This window comes from Schistocerca americana, chromosome 5, assembly GCF_021461395.2.
Source record: "Schistocerca americana isolate TAMUIC-IGC-003095 chromosome 5, iqSchAmer2.1, whole genome shotgun sequence".
Classification (NCBI taxonomy): domain Eukaryota; kingdom Metazoa; phylum Arthropoda; class Insecta; order Orthoptera; family Acrididae; genus Schistocerca; species Schistocerca americana.
Genome location: NC_060123.1, coordinates 556,707,239 through 556,728,582, shown reverse-complemented (window position 1 = coordinate 556,728,582; position 21,344 = coordinate 556,707,239). Strand labels below are relative to the sequence as shown.

At 39.3% G+C, this 21,344-nt stretch overlaps 1 protein-coding gene across 2 annotated transcripts in view; it reads left to right on the top strand.

Annotated features, from left to right (window-relative positions):
* The first annotated feature begins 7,818 nt into the window (after nucleotides 1-7,818).
* The window catches only part of LOC124615827 (general transcription factor 3C polypeptide 5), a 71,571-nt gene continuing 58,045 nt past the window's right edge, over nucleotides 7,819-21,344 (top strand). The window contains exons 1-3 of one of the 2 annotated variants that reach the window (XM_047143973.1): nucleotides 7,819-8,095; nucleotides 15,472-15,727; nucleotides 15,877-16,049. In XM_047143973.1, coding sequence (XP_046999929.1) covers nucleotides 7,952-8,095; nucleotides 15,472-15,727; nucleotides 15,877-16,049 — 573 coding nt within the window. In that variant the 5' untranslated portion in view covers nucleotides 7,819-7,951. The remainder of the gene's footprint in view (nucleotides 8,096-15,471; nucleotides 15,728-15,876; nucleotides 16,050-21,344) is intronic. The other variant, XM_047143972.1, reaches the window with a different exon arrangement.

The window sequence follows — 21,344 nt, the reverse complement described above, 5'->3', positions numbered from 1 at the left end:
GCAATTATTACAGGACATAAAAGCACCACCTTCCAGCTCTATGATTTCTACCTCACTATCTATGGCTGTCCTATCAAACTTACTTCCACCTTGAAATACCTTGGCTTCACCCTGGACCACCACCTCACCATCCAATGCAAAGCCCACAACAGACTCCACCTCCTGAAGCTCCTGTCTGGCCAGACATGGAGATTGTCTTCTTCCACCAAACTTGATACCCATAAATTCTTGATCCATCCCATCCTCTGTTACACTAGTGTCACCTGGATCTCTGTCACTCCTAAATTCTCTCCTCCCCCAAAGAAACTTCCAACATCTCCCTGTTCCATGTGATGTGCTTCACTGCAGTATTTTCTCTTTCTTCCAAATCTGTCCCTCTGCTTCCCCTTGCCTCCTCCCTAGGGCTCCCTCTCCTTTCCCTCCCCCTCTACTGTTTCCTCCCTCCTACCCCCCTTTCCTTTTCTCTTCTTCTTTCCCAGATCTTGCGCTCCTCCCTGGGCTATCTCCTTCCCCATCCTACACATCTCCTGCCCCTTGGTGTGCTACTGGCTCCCCCGTTCCTGCCTCCTCCTCTGTCAACCCTCTGTCTATCTTTCCTCTCATCCTCCTCTCTGCCCATCCGCCCCTTGGCAGGTCCTTCCAATTTTAATCCAGTTACTTTGTCGTGTTTTGGTGCTAGCTGTGTGTGTAACGTAAGTGCAGTGTGTGTTCAGTGTTGCCGTCCCACAGTGTGAACACTGCTTTCCACTGTGTTACTCATGCCGCCAGTAATTATGTGCTACATCTTCGTTGAGTGTCATTTTAATTATACATGGATTTTATGTACATGTGCCTCGTCAGACTACCCCTTTTTTGTATATTTTAACTTCAGTCGTTTCCCCTTCGCATGTGTAAACTTCCTCTTTTATCCCCATATTTTTAATATACAGGGTGAGTCACCTAACGTTACCGCTGGATATATTTCGCAAACCACATCAAATACTGACGAACCGATTCCACAGACCGAACGTGAGGAGAGGGGCTAGTGTAATTGTTTAATACAAACCATACAAAAATGCACGGAACTATATTTTTTAACACAAACCTACGTTTTTTAAAATGGAACCCCGTTAGTTTTGTTAGCACATCTGGACATATAAATAAATACGTAATCAGTGCCGTTTGTTGCATTGTAAAATGTTAATTACATCCAGAGATATTGTAACCTAAAGTTGCCGCTTGAAACCTCCGACGTTCAGTTGCGTGTTGTAACAAACACGGGCCACGGTCGGCGAGCAGCATCTGCAGGGACGTGTTTACGATGACGACCGTGTTTACGAGTGTGGCTGTAGTGCACTGTTGTGGTTTCGTCTAGCTGTCGCAGTGTCCGCATGTAGCGCTTGCTGCTATTGTTATTCTGCATTCGTCTCCGCACGCAGACCAACTGTAGTACACCATGTTACCTGACGTCTGTGATGGTGTAGTGTTGTAGGAACTGTGACCATGGTGTATTCGAACTCTGAAAAGGCGGAGATGATACTCATCTATGGCGAGTGTCGACGATATGCAGCTGAAGCCTGCAGGGTGTATGCAGAATGGTACCCGGACAGAGAGCATCCAACGTGCCGCACATTGCAAAACATCTACCACCAACTGTACGCAACAGGCATGGTCGTAGCCCGGAAACGGGCCCGTAACAGGCCCGTCACAGGAGAAACGGGTGCAGTTGGTGTGTTACCTGCTGTTGCCATGAACCCACACATGTACACGGGACATTGCGAGAGCCGGTGGACTGAGTCAAAGTAGTGTCATGCGCATACTGCATCGTCACCGCTTTCACCCATTTCATGTGTCGCTACATCAGCAATTACATGGTGATGACTTTAATCATCAAGTGCAATTCTGTCAATGGGCATTAACAGAGAATGCGTTGCAGTTCTGTTTACCGATGAAGCGGGTTTCACAAACCACGGGGCAGTGAATCTACGAAACATGCATTACTGGTCCATGGACAATCCTCGCTGGCTCAGACAGGTAGAGCGACAGTGACCGTGGACTGTATATGTATGGTGCGGAATCATTGGCGACCACCTCATTGGTCCTCACTTCATTGCAGGGGCCCAAACAGCTGCAACATACATCGCGTTTCTACAGAATGATCTGCCAACGTTGCTCGAAAACGTCCCACTGGAAACGCGTCGACGTATATGGTATCAGCATGATGGTGCACCTGCACATTCCGCAATTAACACTAGGCTGACCCTTGACAGGATGTTCGACGGGCGTTTCATAGGACGTGGAGGACGCATAAATTGGCCAGCCCGTTCTCCTGATCTTACACCTCTGGACTTCTTTTTTCTGTGGGGTACGTTAAAGGAGAATGTGTACCATGATGTGCCTACAACCCCAGAGGATATGAAACAACGTATTGTGGCAGCCTGCGGCGACATTACACCAGATGTACTGCGGCGTGTACGACATTCATTACGCCAGAGATTGCAATTGTGTGCAGCAAATGATGGCCACCAGATTGAACATCTATTGGCTTGACATGTCAGGACACACTCTATTCCACTCCGTAATTGAAAACGGAAACCACGTGTGTACATGTACCTCACCCCTCATGGTAATGTACATGTGCGTCAGTGAAAAAGACCAATAAAAAGGTGTTAGCATGTGGACGTAATGTGCTGTTCCAGTCTCTTCTGTACCTAAGGTCCATCACCGTTCCCTTTGGATCCCTACGTAATTCGGTGCTCCCCGATACACACGATCGAACAGCGGAGGAGTGGTACTCAAGCGTCAACTTTAGGTTACAATATCTCCGGATATAATTAACATTTTACGATGCAACAAACGGCACTGATTACGTATTTGTTTATATGTTCAGATGTGCTAACAAAACTAACGGGGTTCCATTTAAAAAAACGTAGGTTTGTGTTAAAGTATGTTTATACTTCCGTGCATTTTTTATGGTTTGTATTAAACAATTACACTAGCCCCTCTCCTCACGTTCGGTCTGTGGAATCGATTCGTCAGTATTTGATGTGGTTTACGAAATATATCCAGTGGTAATGTTAGGTGACTCACCCTGTATATACTGTACTCCTGTCATATTTTGTGTCGTATCTTGGCTGAAGAGCGGCGAATTGTGCCGGTGCCAGCCCATCCCTGCCCACATGTGGCGGCATGTGAAATAACAATAAAGACAAAAAAGGAACTATCGCCCTTATCACACCCTAGACCAGAGTGCATCCTACTGATATGATCCAGAGAGACTAGGCAAATAGAACCACTGTCTGTCTTTGTAACAGCTCTGCATGAAGCTCCCAGCACACTGAGGCTATGAATCATCCAGAATGGCATGGAGCACACCAGGCTGCCATCTGTCGCCTATACAGTTGCAGCCAGTCACGGATCTGAAACTGTGCTCTTGTGCTCATAAGTGTTTGACATAGAGTGGTACTTCTATTACCAATTTGGGATATATACACAATACTGATAATACCGACGTCTTCTAGATATTCCCTTTACAGTACACAGCAGCGCCCCCACCTCACATCAGTTAGTAAGACATTGCAAAATTTCTACAACTGAATTATCACATTAAGATGTACCTGTGGAAAGGAAAAAGAATTGTGGATAGGTGTGTCCGGTGCTTTGTTTGGAATTATGATGCATGTGTTGGAGAAGAAATTCCCCAAGATTATGTTTATGGCGACTCAATTCAGAGGCGTGTGGACGTTCATTCCTTGAAACATTAATGTTAAACTTAACAGAGTTTATTGAGAAAAAGATGGCAAGTGAATTTTAAAAATCTGACTCTAGAATTGACCATATTAGCGTCTTCTATACTATTTTCCTTGTAGTACACAGCAGCGCCTCATGTCACATCAGCTACCTAGAGATCAAGACAGTTTCTGAGATGGGTGTACAGGCTATCTTTTTGTGAGATGTTATTAAGAATGATCAGATATTAAATTAAGGCGGTAGACAGATGCACAGATGTAACGCTGCCTCACATTTGTCGTGATTACATAATGACCAGTAACATCGACGCAGGAAGTAAGAACACAGCGCAACACAAAGCTCCTTCGCTCATTCAGCACACATTCAAACCGAATCACCCAACTTTGTGCTTAAACCGATGAAAATTTTACCAAATGAAGTGAATTTCGCGTCATACCGCTACAATTTCGTCTGCAATATATATAAATGTTATGATCCTGACAGGATGTCTGTGATTTTATTCGATGTCTGTTTGTCATACAGTCTAAAAGTGATCATACATCACACTCCAGCTCAGACCTGTTGGGCTGTTTATAAGAGTGTAGACCCCTCGGAGGTGTGTGGTAACTGCATCTGCTTCTTATAATTTTAAGTTTGGATGTCTCCACTGAATCTTAAACACTGAGGAGGAAAAGGCCCCTGTGGCCAATGCCAGTTCGCTTGCCTCTCCCCAAATTTAGTTTTGCTATGCTCCAACAACCCATCACACCCCTGCAGACATTTATCCCTCCACACGAGCTACTATAAATTCAAATGGTAATAAAATCCACTTTCCCCCCACGTTTAAAACGATGGGAAGTCTGCTGGCTGTTAAACCACTGAGCACTCGTCCCAGCTTTAAAACTGAATAGCCCACTAATGAAGTCTGCATGGTTGCCAAACACTCGTCATTTTTGTACATAGTTCGGCTCAATAATGCTAGCTTTATATTCCACCATATACTTGACAATATAATCGAAGAGTATTTAAGATATGCCCACTATAGATTGGCTCTTCCCTGTACAAGTAGCCCCACAATTGAACGCTTAAGGTTTCCAGATGCTCCATATGCAGGTGAAATAGCAAAAGGGGTTGACTAGCGATGGTATAAGATATTCTCCATAATGTGTTGTTTGCAGGTGCACAGAGTATACATAGTAATCTTTCTAAGGTCTGGCACTTAGCAGAAGCGGCATCAAAGTCTTTAACATCATACGCAACACACATTTCTCATTTCTGATGGACTATAAGGGTATTTGTACAGGAAAAGGTGCTAATAGCTCATACATATGTGTGGGTCTCTTTGGCTTAGTTGGAATAGTATCATTAGAGTCTAAGAGTCTGTTATCATACTAGCATGTGTAGTAGCAGAAGTAGTACATTCAGTACATTCCGACAGTAGAGTCCATGGCGAATTTAGTTTGGGATAGGTTCAAAAATAATTGTAAGATTCTCAGACAGCTGTATTGCAGCAACCGACACACTGATTTGATAAGTGGTAATTAATGTTTTAACTAACACCGATTTTCGCTGTAGGCACACCATAGTGTAATTGAAATTTGATATCGATGTAGAAAAACATCGAACTTCAAGCATCCTTCCTATAGACAGAATGTGATCTACTCTCCATTTTTTACCCCTTCATGGCAAGCTACCTATGCTTTCATTTCAGCAAGATAATGCCTGCCCACATATAGCAAGAGTTTCAATTGGTTGTCTTCATGCTTGCCAAACGCTATCTTGGCCAGCAAGATCGCTGGATCTCGCCCTAATTCACCTTTGGGCATTGTGAGCAGGGCCCTCTAAACCAGCTCAGGATTTTGACGATCTTAACGCGAATTGCACAGAATACAGCACGATGTCCCTCAGAAGAATATCCAGCAACACTATCAACCAATGTTAAGCTGAGTAATGGCTTGCATAAGGTCCAGGAGTGGGCCAACGCATTATTGACTTGATCTATTTACGAAACTCTTTCTCTTGAATAAATCATCCAACTTTTCTGAAATTGTAAGCATTTATTTGTTTGTGCATGCATATCACATCCATCGATTTCTGCCCCATTCTATAATTCCTTAGTCGTTCCTCATTTTTCTGTAAAAGTGTCCACTAAACACTGCCAGCCTGACTTCAGATCACTTTTAATAGGCACTGTAGTTGTGCAAAGCAATCGGTGATCCATCTATGCCCGATTGCCACTGGTATTTGGGTAGGTGCAAGGCATGGTATATTTGTGTGCTTGATCCCCAAATCCATGATGATAACAATAGCTCAAATATTGACCTAATCCATAAGTCGAAGATGTTGCAGAAGAGCGGCTTCTTGATCTCTTGCGGTAGCAGTTTCTGTCGCTGCTACGATCATGCTGAAATAACGGTTTCACTGATCTGTTTGGTGAACACATGAAGCTTGCCTGCAAGATTGTCATAATCCACGTGTCTTAACATTGTTGGCAATATGCTGCTACATGATGCTGTCACTGCACTTATCAGGGTAGGCGTCATTCCCTCCATTAGTGTGCCAACCAAACTGACCACTGCATCCATTGGTATCTCTGTTTGTAACGCCATAATTACCTTTACCTGCGGTGGTAGACAACTACTCCATAATGCGCATAGTAAGTTGTCAAGTACAGTGGTGTTGTCCTTGCTCCTCAAGTATCTTAGATACTGTGATGGCTTCCAGTCGCCGATATCTTCCTGGGTCAAAACTTGCTTGATGCACTCTTCTTGTGATGCTGAGACATACGAATCAATTCTGTCTTCAGTTTTTCATAGGAGTTTGTTGTTGGTGGCATGGTTATCACGCCTTCAATATCTGTGTTGTACCAGTGATCTAGTTGACTCATCACTATTGCATACTTCATAGAATCTGTTGTGATTCCTTTAAAATGAAACTGGTCTTCACTTGCGCAAACTATGATGCAGGGTTGTGTGGCCAGACAGGCGGTAATCGTTCAGCAAGTCTGCGATTTGGCATCTCAGTCATAGTAGAAAGCTTGAGTTCCCTAAGTCACTTTGCGGTCACCATTTGGCATGATAGCTGCTTTATCCTTTGTCCAACCTTCTAACCTGCACATGTCGAAATATCAATAATTGTACAGGGAATGAACAACATTAACTGCGTGGCACAGAGACAGAAGCTTATTAAGAGTCGTCCAATTTGGAGAAGTTTTACGAAAATGCAGAATCTTCTATTGAGATACCCAAATAACTCTAACATAGCCTTGAAAACCAATAGATAATAGATCTAGGAATAAGTGCATTCCCAATACAAATAAATCAGCGCCTCTGGAAGCTAACGGGAGAAAAGTTTTGACAGCTGTGATGTAAATAAACACACACACACACACACACACACACACACACACACACAAAGCGAGCTCGACACAACGCGATACTGCACAGGAAGGACTGTAACCTCGGTCTATATGGCCTGTTACTCTCCGTCTCAGTGACCCATGAAAATATGATATTTATTCGTAGATTACATACACAAAATTTTTCTAGTTTAGAGTTTCAGTTTCCTTGCATTATAAGAATCCGTATTTCCTCTTGCTCTGCACACGCCATTATTCCTGTTGACAAGCAACACGTCCTTCATGTGACGTGCAGTACTTCATAAACTCATTCCGTACTTATTTTGTTTCTAAAGTTGACCTCCATGGCCTGCGTTGCAAATTCTCCATGCCAATACCATTTTGGGTTGCGGACCTCCATGATCCACGAATAACATTTCTATCGCTTGTGTCTGCGTCAAATGTTTCTTGAGGCTACTACCGTGGGTCTGAAGTGGAGTTTCCTCTCTGAAGAAGTTTGAAGTTAATGGCCTGTTGTGGTAACAATTTCTGCATTTTCCTGAAAACAGTAGTTTTCTACATACACGAAACGCTGAAGTGAACGATCCAAACCTGGTCTCCACTTCTCTGTGTGCGTTTGCGGGTCTGTAGTCTAGTAGCAGCAGTTTGATAGTTCGGCTCAGTGGCCTGGCACGAATTCGGAATTACGTAATCGATTATGTTTCTATGCTTTTTATCTTTGTGATCATTTTATCAGAAGTGTCATCGCTGTGACAACTAGGATCTTTGTGGAGTTGAATGTAAACATGCATAGGGGCGGCATGTTTGTTTCTCAAATGTAGGAGTTCTAATGTAAAAGTTCGGAAGTGTGGTTGCGGTTAATTCAGATAATTCACGTATGAAATCATGGTTACAGAAAACCTTACAGGAGTTGACGTAGTGAAAGAAGTTAACTTTGAGAAGACGTTTATATCCGTCGAATACCCTGGCGTTGTCCAAAATGTTGATAATATGCTGAAAACTTTGGGCGGAATACAAAATATTTCTACCGTAAGTGTATCATTTAGACGAAGTTCCTTGTTTGCATGAAGTTGAGATATTCATTCTTTGTTTGAGGAATACGGTACATTATTTTATCCATTGATTGTATTGGATATATGAATTGGATCTGTAGTCTAACGTTGCAGAAAGATGTGAATAGTGGTAATTCAAGATCTTTATCGTCCAAGTGAACTGGTAATGACTACCAGCTAAAGATGTTACTCTACCGTTAAGTATGTCACAACAGTCAGATTTTTTAATGTTAAATATAGCTGGCAAATATTACAGTCAGAATGGCGTTATTAGATCTTGCAGACAAATGAATAAAAAAAAACAGTTAAAATCTGTCATTGGTAGTAATGAAATGAATTTCTGTCCGACACTGAGAGTTTGGCATCCCATGTATGTTTGATTTTACTCTAGCAATTTGATGTACTATAAGTTTAGGAACATTGTGCAAATCTTATATTCTATATGTAGTTTTGAGCTGGTGCCTTTGAGTAATTACATAAAACATTGCTTCAGTAATGTGGTATTCATTTTATTAGTTGAGAAGGTCTTTGGTACCACTAACTTTGATGGTGTTGTGGTAAGGATTTGAACAGCTCTAAAGGTGCCTTTTTAGGTCAACTTGCGATCAAACCTGTTGTAGAATAAGATCCAGCTTCTTCTAGGTGCTTAGGAATGCATTAGCCCAATCAAGCAAAGTGACAGTTACATTTGTACTTTATTCAGATTTTGTCGGTATTCATTTCAACATCTTTACTGTTTTCTTTATTTGTATTGGACAGGCATCATCAAAGAATACCCGGACACTTTTGCAGTTTGATCTATAATTTTGGCACAATCTCATTTTGTCAGCAGTTACAATGTTGTATGGTTACATTTACCTGCAGAATTAATGTATCAAGAATGAGGCATCAAATTCATGTCATCTGTACCGTTTTTAGATGTTGTTTCTACAATTATCAAATCTAGTCCCATAGAGACTTATGTAAAATCCTGGTTTCAGTCTCAAAAGAACAGACACTGTTTTCTTTGGCAGCATTTGTTGTTGGACTTGTACCTTCAATAGAAGTTCTTTCCCATCGAAATTACTCTTCCGTTTGTAACAGTTAACAATGGATAACTGAATTTTCACATTGTTGTCATTTTCCTAAATATTCTTCACTTCAAGGACACTCCAGAACTGTACCGAGGGGGAGAAACTTTGAGAAAGTGCGCAATAAGGCATTGGGTCATCAGTTGTTAAACATGTATGTTAAGGTAACTATTAAAAAGATTGTGGAAAATGTTGGTACACATGCTGAATGGTGACCAGAAACAAACATGAAAACAAATTTCTTAACATTGTTTGAACCATTTTACAAGTAATCCAACTAACTTAATATACTCATTTGTTATGTGGCTGACATGAAGCAGTTGTCAAAGTAGTGGGTGCAAGCTGACTGTCTTGCACTGATGAGTCAAAGTGTATTTCATCACATGGAAGAGTTATGGCCAGTATTTTTAGAATCCCAAAAGGGATTCTTCTGTTAATGTAACTAGGAAGTTGCTGAAGTTCAAATTGCAAGTTCAAGTTGCTGAATCAAATTCACTTTGTAATCATAAAAATTCTTCACATGAAAATACATCTATTTTTATTTTAACAATGGAAAATCCGGGATGGATTGTTATTTTTATCTTATTGGTGACTGCCTCTGGGGCAGGTGACTCATCAGTAGTACATGTTTTTCAGTGCTTTAGTGATCCTCTCATTGGGAATATCATTATAAGCAATCACGGAGTATAATGAAATTAGAATGGCCAAAAACAAAACTGTGGAAAACGAGAACATTTATCATATGTTTTCCATTCAGCTTGGGGAAAAAATATAATTTTACTTTTTCCAGTAAAACATTAGCTAACTATGTGTAACAGTAACAAACTTGCAAAAACTGAACAAATTCGAAGGTAAAATAGAAAATCCTAAGAACTTTTTTTCTTATGTTAAATTAGTAGTAGTGACTACCGGTATGATATTGGAAGTTGACAGAGAGAAGGCTGAGATACTAAAAGCCTTTTTCCAAAACTGTGTCACTGAGGAGGGTTGTTCCGCAGTTATCCCTTTGAATCACTACATAAGCATCAAAATGACATATATCAGAAAAAGTGACCAAGCGATGGAAAACTATCTGAGACCACTCCACACAGAAAAGTCCACTGTACCTGATGGGATACTGATATTATCCTACGTAGAGAATGTGATAGAACTTACTCCTCTTCTAGCAGCAGAATATCACAGGTCGCTGCTGGAACGAAGTGTACCTAGTGACTGGATAAAAGTACAGGTCATTCCCATTTTCAAGAAGGTTTGTTGAACAGCTGCACAAAACTGTAAACCTGTATCGCTGATGCCTGTCTCTTGTAGAAATTTGGAACTTGTTTTGTGCTTGAATATTATGACATTACTGGCAACTGAAAATCTCCTCCGTAGAAAACGTGTTCTGCAAGCTATGATCACATGAAACCCAGTTTTGCTTTGTTTGTCCATGAGACCCGAAAACAGTAGATACTTGCTCCTATGCTGATACAATATTCCTTGGTTTCCAGGAAGCATTAGATATGGTCTCGCACTACCGTCTAATGAAAAAGATACAAGCGTGCTGAATATCAGACCAGCTGTGTGACTGGGTTGAAGAGTTCTTAGCAAATAGATCTTAGCATTGCATTTTTAATAAAAAGAAATCTTGAGACATAAAATAATATCGGGCTTATACCAAGGTGATGCTATGCATCTATTATTTGTCACATTATACTTAAATGACTTAGTGGATAACATTGGAAGCTCCATGAGGATTTTTGTAGGTAAGATAAATAAAATGTTGTGTGACTAGGTCCTCTAGTCGGGTAGCCCGTGGCTGGGTGCGAGTCTTTCAATTTGATGCCACTTGGGCGACTTGCGCGTCAATGGTGATGAAATGATGATATAAAAAGTGCTAGAAACTGTAATGAAGTGTAGGAAGAATGCAGAAGATCAAAGCGTGGTGCATGGATTAGCTGCCGACCTTCAATGTCAGCAAATGAAAATAGTGCACATAAACAGGATGAAAGATCCGTTATTGTATGATTGCAGAAAAATAACTGGAATCAGTTAGAACCATTAAACATCTATGATTATTCATACAGAATGTTTCAAAGTGGATTGACAATGTTGTTGTTGTGGTCTTCAGTCCTGAGACTGGTTTGGTACAGCTCTCCATGCTACTCTATCCTGTGCAAGCTTCTTCTATCTCCCAGTACTTACTGCAACCTACATCCCTCTGAATCTGCTTAGTGTATTCATCTCTTGGTTTCCCTCTACGATTTTTACACTCCACGCTGCGCTCCAATGCTAAATTTTTGATTCCTTGATGGCTCAGAACATGTTCTACCAACCGGTCCCTTCTTCTTGTCAAGTTGTGCCACAAACTCCTCTTCTCCCCAATTCTGTTCAATACCTCCTCATTAGTTAAGTGATCTACTCATCCAATCTTCAGTATTCTTCTGTAGCACCACATTTCGAAAGCTTCTATTCTCTTCTTGTCCAAACTATCGCCCATGTTTCATTTCCATACATGGCTGCACTCCATACAAATACTTCCAGAAACGACTCCCTGACACTTAAATCAATACTTGATGTGAACAAATTTCTCTTCTTCAGAAACGCTTTCCTTGCCATTGCCAGTCTACATTTTCTATCCTCTCTACTTCGACCATGATCAGTTATTTTGCTCCCCAAATAGCAAAACTCCTTTACTACTTTAAGTGTCTCATTTCCTAATCTAATTCCCTCAGCATCACCTGACTTAATTCGACTACATTCCATTATCCTCATTTTGCTTTTGTTGGTGTTCATCTTATAGCCTCCTTTCAAGACACTGTCCATTCCGTTCAACTGCTCTTCCAAGTCCTTTGCTGTCTCTGACAGAATTACAATGTCATTGGCGAACCTCGAAGTTTTTATTTCTTCTCCATGTATTTTAATACCTACTCCAAATTTTTCTGTTGTTTCCTTTACTGCTTGCTCAATATACACATTGAATAACATCGGGGAGAGGCGACAACCCTGTCTCACTCCCTTCCCAACCATTGCTTCTCTTTCATGTCCCTCGACTCTTGTAACTGCCATCTGCTTTCTGTGCAAATTGTAAATAGTCTTTCACTCCCTGTATTTTACCCCTGCCACCTTTAGAATTTGAAAGAGTGTATTCCAGTCAACATTGTCGAAAGCTTTCTCTAAGTCTACAAATGCTAGAAACTTATGTTTGCCTTTCTTTAATCTATTTTCTAAGATAAGTCGTTGGGTCAGTATTGCCTCACGTGTTCCAACATTTCTATGGAATGCGAACTGATCTTCCCCGAGGTAGGTTTCTACCAGTTTTTCCATTTGTCTGTAAAGAATTCGTGTTAGTATTTTGCAGCTGTGACTTATTAAACTGATAGTTTGGTAGTTTTCACATCTGTCAGCACCTGATTTCTTTGGGATTGGAATTTATTATATTCTTCTTGAAGTCTGAGGGAATTTCGCCTGTCTGATACATCTTGCTCACCAGATGGTAGAGTTTTGTCAGAACTGGGTCTCCCAAGGCCGTCAGTAGTTCCAATGGAATGTTGTCTACTCCCGGGGCCTTGTCTCGACTCGGGTCTTTCAGTGCGCTGTCAAACTCTTCACGCAGTATCATCTCCCATTTCATCTACATCCTATTCCATTTCCATAATATTGTCCTCAAGTACATTGCCCTTGTATAGACACTCTAATACTACTTCCACCTTTCTGCTTTCCCTTCTTTGCTTAGAACTGGGTTTCCATCTGAGCTCTTGATATTCATACAAAGGTCTCTTTAATTTTCCTGTAGGCAGTATCTATCTTACCCCTAGTGAGATAAGCCTCTACATCCTTACATTTGTTCTCTAGCCGTCCCTGCTTAGCCATTTTGCACTTCCTGTCAATCTCATTTTTGAGAGGTTTGTATTCCATTTTGCCTGCTTCATTTACTGCGTGTTTATATTTTCTACTTTCATCAATTAAATTCAATATTTCTTCCGTTACCCAAGGATTTCTACTAGCCCTTGTCTTTTTACCTACTTGATCCTCTGCTGCCTTCACTACTTCATCCCTCAAAGCTACCCATTCTTCTTGTACTGTATTTCTTTCCCCCATTCCTGTCAATTGTTCCCTTATGCTCTCCCTGAAACTCTGTACAACCTCTTGTTCTTACAGTTTATCCAGGTTCCATCTCCTTAAATTCTCACCTTTTTGCAGTTTCTTCAGTTTTAATCTACAGTTCATAACTAATAGATTGTGGTCAGAATACACATCTGCCCCTGGAAATGTCTTACAATTTAAAACCTGGTTCCTAAATCTCTGTCTTACCATTATATAATCTATCTGATACCTTCTAGTATCTCCAGGATTCTTCCATGTATACAACCTTCTTTTATGATTCTTGAACCAAGTGTTAGCTATGATTAAGTTATGCTCTGTGCAAAATTCTACCAGACGGCTTCCTCTTTTATTTCTTACCCCCAATCCATATTCACTTATGTTTCCTTCTCTCCCTTTTCCTACTCTCGAATTCCAGTCACCCACGACTATTAAATTTTCGTCTCCCTTCACTACCTGAATAATTTCTTTTATCTCATCATACATTTCATCAATTTCTTCATCATCTGCAGAGCTAGTTGGCATATAAACTTGTACTACTGTACTAGGCATGGGCTTCGTGTCTATCTTTGCCACAATAATGCGTTCAATATGCTGTTTGTAGTAGCTTACCCGCACTCCTAATATAAAGCTAATTGTTGGTAATGTAGATTCCAGAATGAGATTCATTGAAAAACCTTTGGGAAGTTTAGTCTTTAATGTGTTTTGTTATAGGCTCATTTATTAATGGCGAAAGCACCATAAAAATGCTCAGTCAACTGCAATGACAGGCTACAAGATAGGTACTCTGCGTTGCTACGTGACTTGCTGTTAATATTTCAAGAGTGTTCATTCCTAGAAGAGTCAACTAATATATTACTTCTTCTTACACTCGTCTCGCGAAAAAGACAATGAAGGTTAAATCAGAGGTATTCCACCTCACATGGAGGCTTAGCTACAATCATTCTTCCAGCAGTCCAGTTGCAACATGAACAGAAATTTGGGGGGGGGGGGGGGGGGAGTGTAAAAATATAGAATGTGGTTGCCCGCCTTCCCTTTTATGGTAAAGATAAAATTCCACCATTAGAACAGTAGAATCTACAAAATTTCCAGCAACCTGTGTGCCAAATTATAAGTGGGTCAATAAGGTAGGGCTATAACTACTAGACTGACTGGGCACTAAAGGAGCTGGAGACGGAGAAAGAAAGATTCCATCTTTGCTTAACATGGTCTGAAAGAATGTCATTCTGTTCTCCATAAAGGAACTAACGGGAGAAAACTAACATAACTTGAAATTCTGGCCATTAATAAACACCAATCAAGGAATCCATCTGGTCCTTAATGACCAAACACAGTTCCATTACTCATCCTTATTAAAGTAGCAGCCAATTATTATTCCTCTCACCATTAGCTAATAAGCTTGTTATAACGGTTCGATGCCCACATTCCATAGACGGACGTAGTTCTTTCCTTCTCTTTATTTGGTCTGTTCGTCACATTCGCCGGTTTGTCCATAAGATTTATTTGTTCAGTGTCTCTTTAGGTATTACATCATGCTTGTGTTTTGTATTGACATAGCCATAAAATGTCACATATCTTTGTAAATCTATGAATTCTCTGACAGTGGCTTGGAAGCCAAAGTCAGGTTCATAACAAACTAATAAATATTATTGTGGAACATTAATATGTTGTATTCAAGTGATAAATTTAGATGTAAGTACTTGTCAAAATCATAAGAAAATTTAACAATTTGAAAAAAAATTTAATTTGTGGATGTTAGTAATGTCATTTAAAGGCAGGTGCCATATGGGGCAGGGTTTATTCAAATGTGAGGTAAGTGTAACAGGAAGGAAAAAAACTAATCAGCATATGGACAAAAATTTTAATTGATATTTTGTGGTACCCATATTGCCTTTTCTTGGCAGCATAAGAGAGTGAAAAGAAAGAGGTATGTAAAATGGCACATTGCAATGACTGACTTAAAAATTATAATTTTATGAACTGCTGTCATACACTTCAGAGTTCTTCAGTGTACTATGTTTAGGATATGATATATTCCAGACCAATATCTGGTGATAGAAACATGCATCTGTGCTCTTGCTCGCAGTGACATCACGTAGTCTTTTACTTGGGCTGTTCACTTATATACATTGTAGACGTACTGGTTATAGCTTAATAATTCTTATCTAATTTGTGATTATAACTCATATTATCCATTTAGGCATATTCACAGAAGAACAGAAGGCTCGAACTCAGATTTAGACCTGATGATATGTACTGCAAACCTGCATGTGGTGACAGACATAAATCATCATCATTATTACTGAAGTTTGTGGTAAAGAGAAAGAAAAAGAGGAAGACCTGTCCTGACAATGAATTGAATAGTGACAAAGATGTCAAGCCAGCAGATCAAGATTCTGTAGTTGTGTCTCATGTTTCTGTTCTGGGGCGAATCAGGACAACTTTTAGATTTGCAAGTATGTTGTTTTTGATTACCAAAAATAAATGTCTTTTTTAAGAGCTTTTGTTGTTTAATTGTTGTTCATCATGCAATAAGTTAAAATAGACCAGTATTCAGTTTTTTCCGTGATACATTCTATGACTCATATACTTAATGCTGTGACAGATTTGTGTGATTTTCAATATCTACCAATGGACCGAGTATCAGGAAGTGATGGGCCAATGGAAGATATATATGAAAAACTAGTTCCTAAAGGACTTCCTTCAGTTTCTTGGCTTTATGGTGATAGTCCATATTTTTTACCACCAGCTGTGTTTTCAAGGATGGACAGCGTGCAGGTAATGAAAATTTGAAATAATGAATGGATTGAAACATTATCATTAGGTTTGTTTCCTGTTATGATTTGTGGCAATAGATGTGAAATGTTTTTCACTCAACTTTCTCTCACTTTCCAAGATTTGCCATTATTTACCTAAGAAAAGTCTTTGACATAGTCACAAACATTAAATTGTTTTGAGTACTGCACATCAACATTTGCAAGCCTCACATGCCTCCTGCATTATGACACATGGTGAGAGTCTTTTGGAATTTGGTCTGCCTAGGCTAGGTAAATCTTTGGTTGAATCTGGGAGCCTTGTAGAGGGGGACCTGTAAGAGCTCATTATAAGCTCTGGATGTGCTTCAGCAACCATTCCCCATCATGGCAGTGGAGTGTTGTTTGTCGTAGATATAGGATTTTAGCTTAATCTGTCATGCTGCAAGTATTATATAAACCTTTGTAAAGAAAACCTCAATTTCAAAATGTGCCACATGTTATTTCGGTGGATCACTATTCAGGAAAAGCAGTCGCTAGCAGGCTGTATGTGGTGACGATGACATGTCTGCTGAAGCTTTAGACTTGGAAGTCTGTCTGAGGGAACTAAGAGAGTAATGGTCACCTTTAAATGGCATTTGATAATTCCACATGCCCCCTCAATTGTACCATATGATTAGCATAGTCAGTGAGCTGTGTGTCGGGCATGATGTTCCTGAGGTGAGGACCAGTGAGTGCCATCAATACCCTATACCTGTATGTTCTGAAAATGCTTCAGGGACCACCATGCAATGCCATGTTGGAACATATTATCGTAAGTGTGACAGGATGGATAGCTGTTGAAGTGAAACAGGCATAAGCGGACAAGCTCTGAGTTATCTACTTGCATGGGTTTGTGGTACTCTTCTCGGATCAACGTGTGTATACCAGAATGTGGTGAAACCCTTTATGGAGTCTGCTGGGAACACTGACAATCTCGAATCCTAGAGACAGACTAAATGGTCCTGTGGAAATGAAGTTATAAAATTGCAGTAATGGTAACAGGGCCCAATAATGCAAGAACACTTGTATTTTACAGAGAGGGAAGTGAGATCATGTCCCCATACTATATCCACAGACCTTTGAAAATATTGTAGATAATATTAAATTCATGAAACTGTTGTGAAACAATGCCAATAAAAAATGCTGCAGCAGACCTAGGGACCACAGTACTGTAGATAAAGAGTCTAAGCCAATATCTAATAGTAGTGGAGAAGCAAAGCACTCACCTTCAGCAGAGGTATAAGCTGTCGGCCCGTGATGATAGCGAACAAGTAAATTGCAAAGTGAATGGAAAGTGGAAGCTTTCACAGAAGTGGTGTGTGTAATGAAGAATGGTGAACTGCAGAAAACTGCTGCTTTCATTTTAATGTTCACTTCACTACTACTTTTGGAACACACACAAACTAAGATTCTATATACCAACCCCATCTTTTGTTACATAAGTCTGAGAGATATGATCACATGATCACTACTTATAATCAAGAGGCAGAAAGGTGTCCATGAAGCAGACACTTCATGTTTATTCTCTGAAGTATTTGTAAATATGCTGTCTGTTTTGATTTGGTACAATTTGGTATACGTGAAAGAAAAGAAATCAGGAAACAAGTGATGAAACAAATTCTACATTCTGGGGACAACGATGAGGATGATTACTATTATTATTATTATTATTATTATTATTATTATTATTATTATCTTCTTTCCTTTCTCAGACGTTATGTCTGGTTAAAAATGGAAGGTGACGCGGACCTTGATCAAGCGTGACTTCGTTTTAACTGTACGGTGTATGTTACATTGCATTTAGGAACCTTCGGGTAATTGAACAAGTATCAATAATTACAGATTTCTGTAGTTGTATATACATGTTTGGATGTAGCTGTATTGCGTTGATGTACTGGTGGATATTGTGTGGTATGGCTCCTGTAGTTGATAGTATAATTGGTATAATGTCAACTTTATCCTGATGCCACATGTCCTTGACTTCCTCAGCCAGTTGGATGTATTTTTCAATTTTTTCTCCTGTTTTCTTCTGTATATTTGTTGTTTCGGGTATGGATATTTCGATTAGTTGTGCTAATTTCTTCTTTTTATTGGTGAGTATGATGTCAGGTTTGTTATGTGGTGTTTTATCTGTTATATGTTTCTGTTCCAGTATAATTTGTATTCATCATTCTCCAGTACATTTTGTGGTGCATACTTGTATGTGGGAACGTGTTGTTTTATTAGTTTATGTTGTATGGCAAGTTGTTGATGTATTATTTTTGCTACATTGTCATGTCTTCTGGGGTATTCTGTATTTGCTAGTATTGTACAGCCACTTGTGATGTGAACTACTGTTTCTATTTGTTGTTTGCAAAGTCTGCATTTATCTGTTGTGATATTGGGATCTTTAATAATATGCTTGCTGTAATATCTGGTGTTTATTGTTTGATCCTGTATTGCAATCATGAATCCTTCCGTCTCGCTATATATATTCCCTTTCCTTAGCCATGTGTTGGATGCGTCTTGATCTATGTGTGGCTGTGTTAGATGATAGGGGTGCTTGCCATGTAGTGTTTCTTTTTCCAATTTACTTTCTTCGTATCTGTTAATGTTACGTGATCTAAAGGGTTGTAGAGGTGGTTATGAAATTGTAGTGGTGTAGCCGATGTATTTATATGAGTGATTGCTTTGTGTGTTTTGCTAGTTTCTGCTCGTTCTATAAAGCATTTTCTTAAATTGTCTACCTGTTCATAATATAGGTTTTGTATGTCGATAAATCCCCTTCCTCCTTCCTTTCTGCTTAATGTGAATCTTTCTGTTGCTGAATGTGTGTGATGTATTTTATATTTGTGGCATTGTGATCGTGTAAGTGTATTGAGTGCTTCTAGGTCTGTGTTACTTCATTTCACTACTCCAAATGAGTAGGTCAGTATTGGTATAATAAAAGTATTTATAGCTTTTGTCTTTTTTCTTGCTGTCAATTCCGATTTCAGTATTTTTGTTAGTCTTTGTCTATATTTTTCTTTTAGTTCTTCTTTAATATTTGTATTATCTATTCCTATTTTTTGTCTGTATCCTAGATATTTATAGGCATCTGTTTTTTCCATCACTTCTATGTAGTCGCCGTGGTTATCCAACATGTAATCTTCTTGTTTAGTGTGTTTTCCCTTGACTATGCTATTTTTCTTACATTTGTCTGTTCCAAAAGCCATATTTATATCATTGCTGAATACTTCTGTTATCTTTAGTAATTGGTTGAGTTGTTGATTTGTTGCTGCCAGTAGTTTTAGATCATCCATGTATAGCGAATGTGTGATTTTGTGTTTGTATGTTCCAGTAATATTGTATCCATAATTTGTGTTATTTAGCATGTTGGATAGTGGGTTCAGGCAGAACGAGGCAGGACTTAATGAGTCTCCTTGGTATATTGCACGCTTAATCTGTATTGGCTGTGACGTGATATTATTTGAATTTGTTTGGATATTAAGTGTGGTTTTCCAATTTTTCATTACTATGTTTAGGAACTGTATCGATTTAGGATCTACTTTGTATATTTCCAATATTTGTAGTAACCATGAGTGGGGTACACTATCAAAAGCTTTTTGATAATCAATGCATGCGTAGTGTAGCGACCTTTGTTTAGTTTTAGCTAGATATGTCACCTCTGCATCTATTATCAGTTGCTCTTTATATCCTCGTGCTCCTTTGCAACAGCCTTTTTGTTCTTCATTTATAATTTTGTTCTGTGTTGTATGTGTCATTAATTTCTGTGTAATGACTGAAGTTAATATTTTGTATATTATTGGTAGGCATGTTATGGGGCGATATTTAGCTGGGTTTGCTGTGTCTACTTGATCTTTAGGTTTCAGATAAGTTATTCCATGTGTAAGTGTATCAGGGAATGTGTATGGGTATGCAATGTAACTGTTAAACAATTCAGTTAGATGTGAATGTGTTGAGGTGAACCTCTTTAGCCAGAAATTTGCTATTTTATCTTTTCCAGGGGCTTTCCAATTGTGCGTAGAATTAATTGCTTGGGTGACTTCATGTTGCAAAATTATCACTTCAGGCATTTGTGGTATCATCTTGTATGTGTCTGTTTCTGCTTGTATCCACCGTGCATGCCTGTTATGCTGTACCGGGTTTGACCATATGTTGCTCCAGAAGTGTTCCATGTCTGTTATGTTTGGTGGATTGTCTATTTTAATGTGTGTGTTATCTATTGTCTGGTAAAATTCCTTTTGGTTTGTGTTGAATGTTTGGTTTTATTTCCTTATATTTTCACTTTTTTTGTATCTTCTAAGTCGTTTGGCCAGTGCTTGTAATTTCTGCTTCTTTTCATCTAATTGCTCTATCGCTTCTTGTTGTGAGATTTTACCTAACATTTTTCGTTTTTTGTCTGATATTTCATTTCTTGTAAATTCTGTTAGCTGTCCGATGTCTTTTCTCAGTTTTTCTATTCTGATCTGTAGCCTGTGCTGCCATGCTGGTTTTGTGGGTTTCTTCTGTGTGTTGGTTGGTTCTGATCTCTGCCTAGTGTGTATATTTAGTGTAGTGAGTGCTCTTATATAAACCAGTAGTTGTAACTCTTCCATAGTTGCATTTTCATTTATTTTGTTGTGTATGATTGTGTTGATAGTTGTTATTGTTGTTTCGACTTGTGGGTTATTTTGTGGTCTGTGCAAGAATGGTCTAATGTCTGTATTTGTGTCTTTGTATTCTATATGTGTCAGCTGAAATTTTTCTTCTATATCTAACATGTGTGTAACTTCGTGTTCTATTTGTGCTTCTTCTGGTGTCTGTCTTAAGATTTCGTTTTCCTCTGATTGTTTAATTGATGCGTGTTGTTCTTTGTTTGTTTGCTCTGGGATGTTTGAGTCCATTACTGTATTTTCTTCTTCTTCTTCTTCTTCTTCTGATTGCACATTATTTTGTTCCAGTATTTGTTGTACTTGTTTTTTGATGTTTTCTAATTCTGAATGGGGTATCGTGTTATTTTTGATTATTACACGGAGTCGTTGTCGTTGTGCTGTTAAAATTTTTAATTCTGGGTATCTGGTAATAAATGTTGTGTATCCTTGTGATCTGTATCCAGTTGTGTTTGTTCCTAAGTTTGTTGCTTGGTAATAACAGAACATGAGGTGTCGGTTAACTTGATCTGACCATGTCATCCTCTGTCTTTGTTTTCCTTCTATAGTGGTTGCAGAAAGCATATCCTGCAAAACACCTCTATTTTGATTTAAATCATTTTCCGTGTGGCTAGCAGTGTCATTACCATTGTGGATGGGCATAGGGT